Consider the following 14,208-nt stretch of genomic DNA (forward strand, 5'->3'; position numbering starts at 1 on the left):
AGGCATCTGATAAGTAAGCCTGCCATTAGTATGCTCAGCCTTATATTTATATTCTTGCCTGGTTACTTTGACATTTCCATGTTCCCAATTTGTCATCAATAGAAAAACAAAATATTCCTTCAATTTATCTGTGACTATTATAACCAAGTAACATGAATGAGAGAAATTGAAATTTATATTCTCTAAATCCTCAACAGCAATTTTCATTTTTTAATAAAAGTTTATTTGATAGAGGGAAAGAGAGAGAGTGAGCACAAGCTGGGGAGGGGCAGAGAGAGAGGGGGAGAGAGACAGAATCCTAAGCAGGCTCCACATTGTCAGCACAGAACTGAACTATAAATAATAAAGGGGAACTATAAATAAAAGATACAGAATATCTAGAAAACAATGATTGTTGAAATCCATCATGTTGGAATTAATGGGACTCATCCAAGGCAGTGCTCAGAGGAAATTCATAGCCTTAAAATTCTTCTATTATCAGAAAAGAAAGAACAAAAATAAGCTCCGTTGGTAGGGCATGCAACCCTTGATCTTGGGGTTTGTAAGTTCAAGCCCCACGTTGGGTGTAGAGCTTACTTAAAAAAAAAAAAAAAAGACTAGGGGGAAACACTAGGGTGAAAAAGCCAATAAAGTAAGTGGGAAAAAAGCTTAGAAGAAAATAATAATAAAGCTAAAGCATACAGGAATGCATTAGAAAAAAATATATAGTTAACCAATAAATAAGCTGGTTCTTTGGAGAAAATCAATAAGCTTCTACAAATAAAAAGAAACGCATAAAAATGTTAACCTATAGAGGGTGGGGAAAACAGGGTGGAAGAAAAAATGTGTTTAAAATAACCAGCAAAGAAACAAAGTTTGTTCAGACACCAATATAGATAAGAAACTAATTTTGTGTCATTCAGGATAATTTGGTTGGTTCTAATACTGGTTTTCAAAAAAACATTAAGAATTTCTGTAGCGTAGGGGCGCCTGGGTGGCTCAGTCGGTTGAGCGTCTGACTTCGGCTCAGGTCATGATCTCGCAGTCTGTGAGTTCAGGCCCTGAGTCGGGCTCTATGCTGACAGCTCAGAGCCTGGAGTATGCTTTGAATTCTGGGTCTCCCTCTCTCTCTTCCCCTCCCCCACTCATGCTCTGTCTCTCTCTCTCTCTGTCAAAAATAAATAAACATTAAAAAAAAAAAAAGAATTTCTGTAGTGTATAGTGAAAGCTATTTTTTCTCTATGACTCTGAAGTCATTTTCTTTCTTGAGGCATTGGATAATACCATCTACCTTAAAGGGGATAATAAAAGATGGGAATTACAAACACGATATATGTGAAGTTCCTAGTGTGGTGTTGGATACATAGTAGGCTTTAGTGAATGGTTGCTTGGGTTGCACTGGTTAAATAGTCCTATATTCTTGTTTTTTATATGGGGGAACTGATAACCCAGAAATGGAGACATAAGAAATATAATTCAAAAATCAGAATAATAGGAAGTTAAACCAGTTACTCTTGCCTTTTCTCCTTTCCTTTCTTTCCTTCTTTGGCTAGCATGAGGGAATTTACTTAATATTGGTGTTCTGATCAGCAACCAGTTTCAGCTGAACATTTTCAAATATTAAGTTATTTTAGTAATATTGTCATATATTAATAACCCAATGAATAGATAAACCTGTGTATATCAAAATTAAATTCCAGTTGTACTATGTCTATTACAGCATTCTCCATACTGTACCATAGTTATTTGTTTAATGTCTGGTTTCTCACTAGCTTACAAGTTCCTTAAGAGTATGGAAAATGTCTTACTGCTTATTGCAAGAGTAGCATATAGCACAAAATATATGCTCAATATGTATTTGATAAGAGAAGGAATAAACTAACATGTTAACTGAAATGATACATGCGAAAGTACTTAGTATGGTGATAAGTACACAGCATGTGCTAAATAAATGCTAAAAGAATCTGAATCTCAGGGGCTCTACTCCTAGTAACCAAGAACTCATCACTCCTTTCTCTGAGGTATGACTCCCTCCGGCATCAACTTCCGGACTAATTTTCAACATACATGTTCCTTTAGGGCTACCCAAAAGTTGCTTGTAGGAATAAACCACCTCTGTGGATTAGAGTTATATATATTTTCTAAACTGTTAAATGGGATCATTTGACTATTTCTAACACTGTGATTCTTTAACACTATGTCTTTGATGGCCGATGTTCATCACCACTTGCCATCAGGGAAATGCAAATCAAAACTACAATGAGATATCACCTCACACTGGTCAAGAATGGCTAAAATCAACAGTACAAGAAACAACAGGTGTTGGCGAGGATGTGGAAAAAAAGGAACCCTCTTTCACTGTTAGTGGGAATGCAAACTGGTGTGGCCACCTGCAAAACAATATGGAGGTTCCTAAAAAGTTAAAAATAGCACTACCCTATAATCCAGCAATTGCACTGTTGGGTATTTACCCAAAGAATACAAAAACACTAATTCAAAGGGATACATGCACCCCTATGTTTATACAGGAGCATTATTTACAATAGCCAAGATATGGAAGCAGCATACATGTCCATCAACTGATGAATGGATAAAGAAGATCTGGCGTATATATACAATGGAATATTATTCAGCCATAAAAAGAATGAAATCCTGCCATTTGCAATGACATGGATGGAGTTAGATGGCATAATGCTAAGTGGAATAAGTCAGTCAGAGAAAGACAAATACCATATGATTTCACACATATGTGGAATTTAAGAAACAAATGAGCAAATGGAAAAAAATGAGAGGGAGAAAGAGGCACACCAAGAAACAGACTCTTAATTACAGAGAACAAACTGATGGTTACCAGAGGGGAGGTAGGTGGGGCGATGGGCTGAACAGGTGATGGGGATTAAGGAGTACACTTGTGATGAGCACCAGGTGATGCATGGAATTGCTGAATGACTATATTGTATATCTGAAAATAATATAACACTGTGTGTTAAGTAATTGGAATTAAAATAAAAACTTAAAACTATGTCTTTGAGTTAAAAAAATATTTTTCCTGATTATAAAAGTAATATATAACCTTTGGAAAAAGAAAAATATTACAATTAATTTCCAGATTCACCATCCAGAGATAGCCACTGCTACCATTTGATTTTTTAAACCATTAATTTTTTAAACCATTTTTTAAGTGTATAATTTAGTGGCATTAAGTATATTTACGTGTTGTATTACCATCACCACCATTTATTTCTAAAACTTTTTCATCATCCCACTCTCCATCAATTTTCCATGCATAGTTTTATATAAATATATATTTAAATCTTTTTTAAACAAAATTTTAATCAGTGATATACTGTATAAAACTTTATGTTTTGTTCAAAGCCATATGTTCTGTCATTTTAAAGTTTTTTATTGAAATATGCTATGAAAAGGTACAATGTATATAGATAGTGTGCAACAGTATACAACTTGATAAATTTTCAAAAAGTGAACATACCCATATAACTGGCCATCAAAAGTCCTTTTGCCCCTTCCTGAAAATTATCTTTCTCAAAGTTAATCACTATCCTGACTGCTAACACTGCAGTTTAAAAAACTTTAACAATTAAATGCTATGTATGGTTAGGAAACAGGCTTTGGGTATGACAGACAGAGGTTCAAATCTTGACTCATAGGCATATAACAGTCTTTATGAACTTCAGTTACCCCATATAATAAATAGGGCCAATAATACCTTCCTCACAATTTTTTTTTGTATAACATGTAGTAATGTTTGTAAAACATCTAGCAAGTGCTGACACATGGCCAGCACTCAATAAGTGCCTAGCATTGAAACTCACGCTGTAATACGGTGCTCAACAGATGACAGTTGTTGTTGTTGTTATCATTATCGTTATTATAATCCCTCTGCACCTACTTTAAATCAGAACTTAATGTGATATTTCCTGGTTTCTCCTCCTGTTCTTCCCTTTAATCCACCTGTATGCTTGCCTTCTATTTTGACATTTCCCTGCACACTATAACAACAGATGCTACATTATTGTCTGAACTCAACCAATTATACTACAGAAGAATAAACAACAGTAGCTCATTACCCCACTCATGGTGCAGACAATATCTGCTTCCTCAATGCACCTAGTCTCCAGGGCTTTTCCCCAGAATGAAAACAGACCTCAGATATCCCACACCAGTGGTCCCAATGTGGAAAACAATGAAGAGATATTAGGTAAGTTGGCAACCTTGGGATGTGAATACCCAAGTTTTACTGGCAAAAAAGAACAAACATACATCAGTAGCTAAGTTTCAAATATACTGGCTAAAAACAAAGGCCTCATATAAGTAAACACTGTTGTAAAACAATGACATAAAGGACACCTACACTTGAATAGCAGTCATAGTAAACACCATTGTTAAACTTCAATTTGATTTGTTCAACAAATATAATTTTTTATTTGTATTATTTTAGGTTTGTAACAAAACAAGGAAACCTAGTATAAGTTGGAAATATAAATTGATCTTGGACTTTTTGTTTGACTAAAAAATATGAATACTCAAAGCATTCACATTTGAAGGATGAGAAATGGGGACTTCTTTGAAGTGAAATTAGGAACTATAGATAGATACCCAGAAAAGACAGTTTCTATGCACTTACATTTTTTAAACAGGAAAAATAATATATTCTTATACCAATCTCTTACAGTAGGAATCAAAGACTGACTTAATTTACATACACAACATGCATACATAAATACATGCATATGCACATTATTTTCTGGGCTTCTGAGTACCCGTCATACTCACATATACAACAGTTTATAGCTAGTTGAAACAGAGTTTGAAATAGGCTAAAGCGAACAGTCATTAATTCCGTAAATTCTTACTGAGCACCTTCTATATGCCAGGCATTGTTCTAAATGATAGGAAAATAGCAGTGAACAAAATAGATGAAAAAAATTCTGCTTATGTGGAAACTATATTTTAGTAGGGTGGAAGAAAGACAACAAATACACACATAAGAAAATGTATAGTTTGTCACAAAGTGATGAATGCTATGGAGAGAGTACAGGGAGGCTGGTAGGAGGGAGGGGTACAACTGTAAACTCTGTAAGCCTCAATAAGTAAAAACTGTAGGCCAGTAAGCAAAGGCCTAAAAGAGAGAGGGAGTCACATGGACATTTAGGTCAGAGAGAAGCATCGCAGGCAGTAATCACAGTAACTGTCAAGCCCTGGCGCCTGGCCTGACTGCAGAATAGCAAGGCAGCCAATGTGGCAGGAGCAGAAAGATCAGGGGGAGAAGGGGATGGAGTTGATTAGAGAGGAATCAAAGGAGAAGGGTGAGTAAGTCATACATGGCTTTGAGTAGCCCATGTAATAATTTTTTTCCTAATTTTAAAATTGGGGTATAATTGATATACAGTAAAAACCTGTCCCTCTAAGTGTATAATTTTGTGAGTTTTGGTAAATGCATATATTTATATAACGATCATCATCAATCAAGATAAAGAACAGTTCTATCACCCCAACCCCCCCCCCCCAACACAGTTCCCCCATTCCTAGTCCCTGGCAACTTCTATTTTGTCTCCAGTTTTGTCTTTTCTAGAATGTTACATAAATATAGTCATAAATATCATATAAATGGCTTTCTTCATTCAGTGTAATGCATTTGAAATTCATTCATGTTGTTGACTATATTGTAGTTCATTCTTTTATTGCTGAGTGGTATTCCATCAAATATACCAGTGTGATTACTCCTTCTTCAGTTGGTTGACACTTAGCTAACTTCCAGTTTTTGGTGACTAAAATACAGCTACTATAAACATTAACTACAGATTTTTCTGTGAACATAAATTTTACTGTTACTTGTATTTCACCTGTGTAAATACCTAGGCGTCTGACTGTTGGGTCATATGGTATGTGTATCTTTAACTTTATTTTATTTTAATGTTTATTTATTTTTGAGACAGAGACAAAGCATAAGCGGGGGAGGGGCAGAGAGAGAGAGAGAGGAAGACACAGAATCGGAAGCAGGCTCCAGGCTCTGAGCTGTCAGCACAGGGCCCGACACGGGGCTCGAACTCATGGACCATGAGATCATGACCTGAGCTGAAGTCGGAGGCTCAACCGACTGAGCCACCCAGGCACCAGGTTAAGTATCTCTTTAAATATTTTGTCCATTTTATTATTGAATGTTGAGAATTCATTATGCATTCTGGACAGTAGATATATGATTTTCTTTTAGTCTGTGGCTTATCTTTTCAACAGTGTCTTTTGAACGGTGTAAGTTTTTTTTTTTTTTTAATTAATGTTTGCTTATTTATTTTGAGGGAGAGAGCAAGAGAGTGAGTGCAGGGTGGTGGCGGTGGGGGGGCGGGGGGCAGAGAGAGAGAGAATCCCAAGCAGGCTCCATCCACATTGTCAGCACTAAGTCCAATGAGAGGCTGGATACCATGCACCAGGAGACCACAACCTGAGCCACAATCAAGAGTCACATGCTTAACCAAGTGGGCCACCAAGGTGCCCTGTGATCAGCAGAGGTTCTTAATTTTGATTTGGTATAATTTAGATACTTGTTATTTTACGGATTGTGCCTTTGGTGTCAGATCTAAGAAATCTTGGCTTAACTCAAGATCATGAGATTTTTCTCCAATGTTTTCTTTGAGGACTTTAACAGTGTTAGGTCTATGACTTGTTTTTTGTGTATGATGCAAGAAATGGACTGGGAGGGTTTTTTTTTTTTTTATTGTTTGGTGTTTTTACATTTTTTTGCATATGCATACTCAACTGTCACAGCATTATTTGTTGAAAAGATTATTATTTTTCTCATTGAATTGTCTTTGCACCTTTGTCAAAATCAATTGATCATATGTGTGAATCTATTTCTGGACTATTCTGTTTGACTGAACTGTGGGTCTATCCTTCTGCCAGTTCCCACAATGTCTTGAATATGCTGTCTTGAACTCTGGTAGAGTCAATCTTCCAACTTTGTTTGTTCTTCTTTTTCAAAATTTTTTGGCTTTTCCAGTTCGATTGCCTTTTCATAGAAATTTTAGAATCACTTTATCAATTTCTTTTTTAAAAATCCTGCATACGCTTAGAATCACTGTAAAGATTGAACTTGTATTTTGAGATATGAAGCCATCTGGGTCTTGAAGTGACATGATGTACCAATTGTGTTTAAAAGGACTTATTAAAAGACATATAGGGAAGGCAAAAATGGAGGCATCAAGTCAAGTTGGAAGGTTACTAAAGTAACCCAGGTAACAGATAATGGTGGCTTGCATGAGAATGGTAGTGGTGGTATAGGTACGTAGCATTGGAGTTGTGCATATATTTTGAAGGTAAAGCCAAAAGGATTTGCTCATTAAATACGGCATGAAAGAGACACGTCAAGGATAATTCTAAGGTTTTTGGTTCAAACAACTAGAAGATTTTCCACTTATTAAGATAGGGAAGACTGCAGGAGGAGTAAGTTTGGGTGGGGAGGATAAGATCAGTTGTTCCACTTAAGATATATTGTTTGTGATGTTATTAGACATCTATGTGGAGATGATGGGCTAGTAATTAGATATTCAAGTCTGGAGTTCAGGGAAAGGGAGGACCTGGAGTTTAAATTTGGATGCCAAGTGTACAGACAGTATTTAAAGTCATGATACTGATGTGATCAAAGGAACAGAACGGATCCTATATGAGAACAATTGGTCTGACCCAATTCTGCAACCATTCTCTGTTCTGGCAACCAATCATCCATCTAGAGAGTATCGACTGCTTATAACAAATATAGTCTTACTGCTGGATAAAGTAAATCGAGGCAAACAGTCATGACCAAAATTGAGATATATGAATTTTGGGCTGCTTTTGGGATATGAGGAACAGTCTGTAGGTTGGTAATTGGATACTGTGAAACTAGAATTTCTAGTCTATTTTAATGGTTCATGAAGACAATGGCAGAATACTTCAAATTGAAACTAATAAATTGTGGTCTCTATAGTTATAATAAGGTGAATTCATGTATTGGCACCTACCTTATTAAGTTGTTAACAGAGATTCAATAAGATCATGTCTGTAAAGTGCTAAGCACAGGGTTTAGCACTTATTAATTGCTTAATAGCTACTGATGATGATGATAGTAGGGATGATTACCTTTGTGGCTCATGTAGTGGTGTTACTTTTGTGGGACAAGAAGCAACTTACATAAGATAAAAATACAAATTATAAGGAACAGTTTGACTTTAATAGTCTACTCATGTTCCCACTTTCATTCTTCCAATGTAGTATAACAGGTAGCAAGTATACCAGTAGGAGCTCTGGTTCTGCTTTTACCAGGCAAATGTTTGCTAAGAATTTTAAAATAGGCTTTTTAGGGGTGTCTGGGTGGCTCAGTTGGTTGAGCATCTGACTCTTGATCAGCTCAGGTCATGATCTCATGGTTCATGGGATCGAGCCCTGTGTTGGGATCTGTGCTGAGTGTGCAGCCTGCCTAAGATTCTCATTCTCTCTTCCCCCCCACCCTGCCCCTCTCCCCTGCTCATGCTCTCTCTTTCTGAAATACAAATAAATAAGTAAATAAAATGGGCTTTTTAATCCTGCTATGATCTGATTTCTTCATCTGTAAGATGGTAATGATACTCAAGTGAGTTTTGTAGGATGGTTATAAAGAGCAGATCAGAAAACTAAAGGGAAGTACCAAGGCTTCTAATTCCATGTTCTTCTGTTCTCTCATTTAATGGTCTTTTAAGATTAGAGTAGGCACCAAGATGTAAAAGAAAACAACTTTGGGGGCGCCTGGCTGACTCAGTCAGTAGAGCATGAAACTCCTGATCTTAGAGTTGTGAGTTCAAACTCCACGTTGGGTACAGAGATTACTTAAATAAACTCAAAAACAAAACAAAACAAAAAAACCCACCAAAACCAGAAAACAGCTTTGGGCAGATAGGCAAAACTTAACCAGCAGCAAAAGGGAATAGCTTTGTGCCTATTCTCTCTCACCCATGATTCTCCAAAACTTGGCTCTTTTAACCTTATCTAATTATTAGACAGTGTTCTAAATTTGTCCATTTACTGTTCCCTGAAGAAGCCCTGTGTCTTTCTCTCTTTATTCATATTACATAGCCCATGCCCTACCCTTTCCCATACATTCACCATCCACCTATTCATGACTCCATCCAAAATGCTCCTCCACTTCATCTTTAACCATAAAGCCATGTTCCCTCTGTGAAATCTTTTTTATTGCTTTCCTTGTCAGAAATCATCCTCTTCTAAATATTTTTAATACTCTGTGCTATTTTAATGATTTTTATAATGTATAGTATCTTTTCCTATAATTATTTTGTATTCATCTACCCTCCTGTATTAGTGAGCTCCCTGAGGGCAGGGGCTAGGTCTCATACATGCCGCAGCACCCGATTTAGTGATTTGCACAAAGGAGATTAACAAATATTTGCTGAATACTGACTGACTAAAAGACCTGAGAGTCAAAAATCTTAGCTGAAACCTTTTCTACTAACCAAAACCTTGGTGGCAAAATTCAATATTTAGGAAAGATTTCTTAAAGAATATGTAGCTCATACATTTCTCTAGTAACTATAAAATCTGTCCTTTAAGCTGGACCACCAAAAAATATATTATTTGGGCCCTGCAGAGATGCTTTTAGTAAACTGTGCTTTGGCCTTATGCTTTCAAATTATATAAAGCTGTAAGAAGCTGTTATATAGGACTTGCTTTTGCTATTATAGCTGTAGCTACAGTATTCACCATATTGCAGTTCCCCCCTTCCCCCCTTTTTTTCTTTTTTGAGAGAGAGAGACAGGGTACAAGCAAGTGAGTGGCAGAGGGGGAGAGAGGGACAGAAAGAGAGAGGGAGAGAAAAGCAGAGCTTATCCGAAGTGGGGCTCGTGCTCACCTGATGCAGGACTTGAGCTCACCCAATGCAGGGCTCGAGCTCACCCAAAGTGGGGCTTGAGCTCACCCAAAGTGAGGTTGGAGCTCACCTGAAGCAGGACTGGAGCTCACCCGATGTGGGACTTGAACCATGAATGGTGAGATCGTGACCTGAGCCGGTCAGATGCTTAATGACTGAACCACCCAGGCGCCCCTCTTCTTTTTTTTAAAAACATTTTTTTAAGTTTATTTATTTTTGAGGTGAGGGGAGGGGCAGGGAGAGATGGGGAGAGAATCCGAAGCAGGCTCTGTGCTATCAGCACACAGCCAAATGTGGGGCTCAATCCCACGAACCGTGAGACCATGACCTGAGCCAAAATCAAGAGTTGGATGCTTAACTGACAGAGCCACCCAGGTGTCCCTGCACAGTTTCCTCTTGAAGGAAATCATAAGAAGCATTGCTCTAAGGTCTTAGTGCTTGAAAAATCTGGGCATCTTTTGATAAACTGGTCTTTACCTGATGTAATAGATTAAGTGAAACTTGTAAACAATCATTTTAGCCCAAGAAAAGCACCGAACAAATTTTGTGGTTCATCCTGAGCAGGTGGGTATGCTGGATTGTCTGTTGTCAAAATGTTAATCTTACTTTTGGCTTTATTTTCCTTTGTCCTGATTACTGTATCTTTTCTTTCTTCCTTAATCCATTTGAATTGCACATATTTATGTAAAATACTTGAAACTCATTTTGGAAGGAACACGTAAAATATATAAATTGGTAAAATATGGGAGGTTTTTTTTTGTCCTTTGAGAATAGCTTTAGAGCCTTTCTCCTTATCATGGTCAAAGGCCAGATAAGAATGTCTTCCTAGATTTTGCTGATTTCACTACAACAGGTACCACACAGCAAAATGAGACCAACTACTAAGGAATTTCACTGTAACCAAGGTGATTTGACTATTTAATACTTCATCTTTCCAAAAGATTTTGAAATACTAGAGATAATTAAAATAATAAAACCATTCTTGTTTCTCAATACAATTATACAGGTTAGGATTTCTGGTTAGAAGGAGAGGCAGTATTACTGTAAAAAGTCAGGTGACTGGGCTTCTAGTCCAGATTATGTGTCCAACCAGTTTGGTGACCACAGGGAAACTGTATAATCTTCCTGGGTCTCAGTTTCTTTAGAGGTTGCACAATAAAACCACCTTTCCCAAGGAGTTGTTTGCTGTACATGAGTGTGCTGAAATATGTTAATTGGTGCTCCATGAAAAAAAAGGGTCAAATAAATTTGGATAAGACTTAAGTAAATTAAGATACACAGAAGATAAAGAGTTCTTTAATGGTGGGGTTTATAAGAGCCTTTAACTGTGACTCTCTGGGGAGGGTGGGTAAAGTATGGAGTATTACCCGAACTTGGTTTTTTGGGAGTACACTCATGGATAAGTGCAATAATGACTAGTTGCAAAATAGAGTGTTCCATCCTCTCACATACTTGTAGCCAGAACATAGATATTGAAGTATGTAAAGGATGTTTATGGGGTCTTCTGTGAGAGGACAGGCTTTATCTACATTGGGAGAGAGAACAGATTTTAGCGTGGGGTAAATAAAATAAATCATCAGAAGAAAGTAAATGTACTACTAAGCTCTAGATCCAGAACATGTGTACACCTGACCTTTAGCAAGTATATGGTTTTAAGATATACTATTGTGAGAGTGTGTGCACTGTGAAAGAGCATCAAAAATGAGAGTCCTAAATTTTCAAACTATGTTTCTTGAAATAGCCTAAAAGCATAGTGACAAATCTGTTTCTTAACTTCTGTGAAACATTGCAAACATGATTCCTATAGACACATGCAATGATGTATGACTTTGTATTGGAATGAAGTAAGTGAAACAGCATGAGCTTTGGAGTCATAAAGACTTGGTGAGAATCTCAGCTGTATTTCAATTTCTTTTTTTTTTTAATGCACGAACAGGAAAGGGGCAGAGAGAGAGGGAGAGAGAGAATCCCAAGCAGGCTTTGCTCTGTCAGCACAGAGCCTGGTGCAGGGCTTGAACTTCTGAACCGTGAGATCATGACCTAAGCTGAAATCAAGAGTCAGACGCTTAACTGACTGAGCCACCCAGGCATTGCAGCTTTTCCATTTCTTTGTGTGACTTCTCAAAGAGCTTTAGTTTTCTCATTTGTAAAGAAAAATCTCTAAGCTTGCAGCTTATTTTAATGGTCAATGAGTAAGCATATGTAAGGCCGCTAGAAAAGTATTTGATACATGGAAGATGCTCAATAAATCTACCTTCCATTATTGAGAGTTTTCAGTGTACACAGACTAGGGTTTGGCAGACATCGTATTTTGCATGTATGTGATAGGCACTCAATAATGTGTTTGAATATGAATAAACTTTGATTTCCAAACAGTGAAAGATTACACATCTTTTAAGACGTGGCTTGAATATCACTTCTTCTATAATGTAGTCTGATTCTCAAAGCTGTGAAAGATTTTACTTTGCTAATGAACTCTCTAAGTATACTTCTATGTTATTTAGCATGGTTTTCCCTTGATTTGCTGTTCCTTGTAGACATGTCGTATCTTCCCTACCAGATGCAATTTCTTGTAGAAACTGTTTTATTATCTTTTGTTTCTCTTTCAGTGCTGAGCAAAATTCTTGTTCAAAAAACATTCATTGAATAAGTATGAAATGACATCCTCTGACCAGGAACGATGACTAATGGAGTTTTCCTTAGCCCAAGTTAGAGCCTTCCAGGCCTTTCCATCACTTGTTAGATGACTTCTTTTTATAAGTAAATCTTGCTGTTAATCCCATGTCTAGAAAAAGTTTTAAAAGTCCTTCTTTGTGAACCCATCCTAGGAAATCATTTGATATCCCTTCCTTCTCTTTGTTCCCACTGCACTCTAGGCACATCTCTATTATAGCTTTTACACATAGTTTTGTAATTCTATTTTTACAAGACTATGAGCTCCTGGCGGGGATGACCCATGTCTCTATCCCTAGTCCTGATCAGATTTTTGGCATGTACTAAGTATTCAAAAAATATTTGCAAGATGAGTAAGTGAAAAATTCTCTATATTGTTATGCATATGACAGGAACTTGGGGAGAGGGGAATAAGCCATGCTAAATGGATTTCCCATATTTAGGGGCCCAATGAAGATATCACAGAAGTAACTCACAGTGTCTTTTGGTGGGGAAAGTGAAGACTGGGAAGGGGGCCGAAAATACAGTTTTGTATTCTTGGGGTGAGACAATATCCAGGAAGGATGGGAGCATTTGTCATGTAAAAAAAGGGAAAGGAATTTCTTGAAAAGAACAGAAAAGCATGAAACTAGTATAAGGTCAAGTTTTCTAAGAGTTCCATACAATAGAGTAGGAATGATTCTTTCAAGGAAAGGTTAGGTCTTCCATACTGAAATGGGTCTGGGGAAAGTGGAAAGACGTTATAAGAAATATTAATAGCTTCAATATCAAATGCAGTGAAAATAAACCTAGCTTTTGAATAACTTTACTTGAAATTATCCCCTACCTCACGTTCCTCTTCTTGTTCTTTGCGAATCTGCTCCAAACGAAACTGTTCTGCCATCTCTCTCTCATGAGCTTCCCTCTGTCAATAAAAGAGAAAGGGAGCCAGCACTCAATAAACACTAGTTTACTTAAAAAGGCGGGGGATGGAGGGGGAAGAGAGCTCACGCCCAGCACCGTCATAATAGAAGTGTTTCTCTCTGGAACAAGAGTGGAAATGGAAGGAACAATAAAGTATAGCTCTCTGATCATGTTGAGTACCCATATAAACACCTGTTCAGCTCTGGGAGTGTGGCATTCAAGATTCTTCGGAAGACCTTTCTCTGGTCTTCTTTTCTGGTCTTTTCTGCTATCTCTCCTATACCCAAATATCAGGCTCTATCTGCATTAGCTTCTATCACGCACCCATGCTTTCTGGCTCCTTGCTGCTAGCATATACCACCTCTTGTCTCCTACCCTTTTTCTCTATTCAGTTCACATTTTTAACCTCTTCCATGAAACTCTCCCTAAGCAGATTTCCACTTATTAGCTCTCCAAAAAAAGCTAGAAAAAAACTTTCCACTGAAACTCTTGTTTCCTAATCTCTCACAGAACTCAGTGCTTCCTTTATGACTTTTATGATCCTTGCCTAAGTGTTATAGCTAACTATGTTCTTGAGTTAATCTATTCTACACCACATTGTGAGTCTTTTGAGGGTAGAAATTGTGGCTTATTTTCTTTTCCCTCCTTCAATACTCAGTACAGAAGCAGGTACTCAAGAAGTATTAAATAAATCAGTGGTTTAAACATTGCTGAGTTTTTACTACAGACTGGTTAAAAAACAA

At 37.2% G+C, this 14,208-nt stretch overlaps 1 protein-coding gene across 4 annotated transcripts in view; it reads right to left on the reverse strand.

Moving 5' to 3' along the window:
• Nucleotides 1-14,208, reverse strand: part of FAF1 (Fas associated factor 1) — a 524,128-nt gene that overhangs the window by 42,474 nt on the left and 467,446 nt on the right. For all 4 annotated transcript variants that reach the window (XM_007077228.2, XM_007077231.2, XM_007077229.2 and 1 more), the window contains one exon: nucleotides 13,389-13,466. In XM_007077228.2, coding sequence (XP_007077290.1) covers nucleotides 13,389-13,466 — 78 coding nt within the window. The remainder of the gene's footprint in view (nucleotides 1-13,388; nucleotides 13,467-14,208) is intronic.

This window comes from Panthera tigris, chromosome C1 (genome assembly GCF_018350195.1).
Source record: "Panthera tigris isolate Pti1 chromosome C1, P.tigris_Pti1_mat1.1, whole genome shotgun sequence".
Classification (NCBI taxonomy): Eukaryota; Metazoa; Chordata; class Mammalia; order Carnivora; family Felidae; genus Panthera; species Panthera tigris.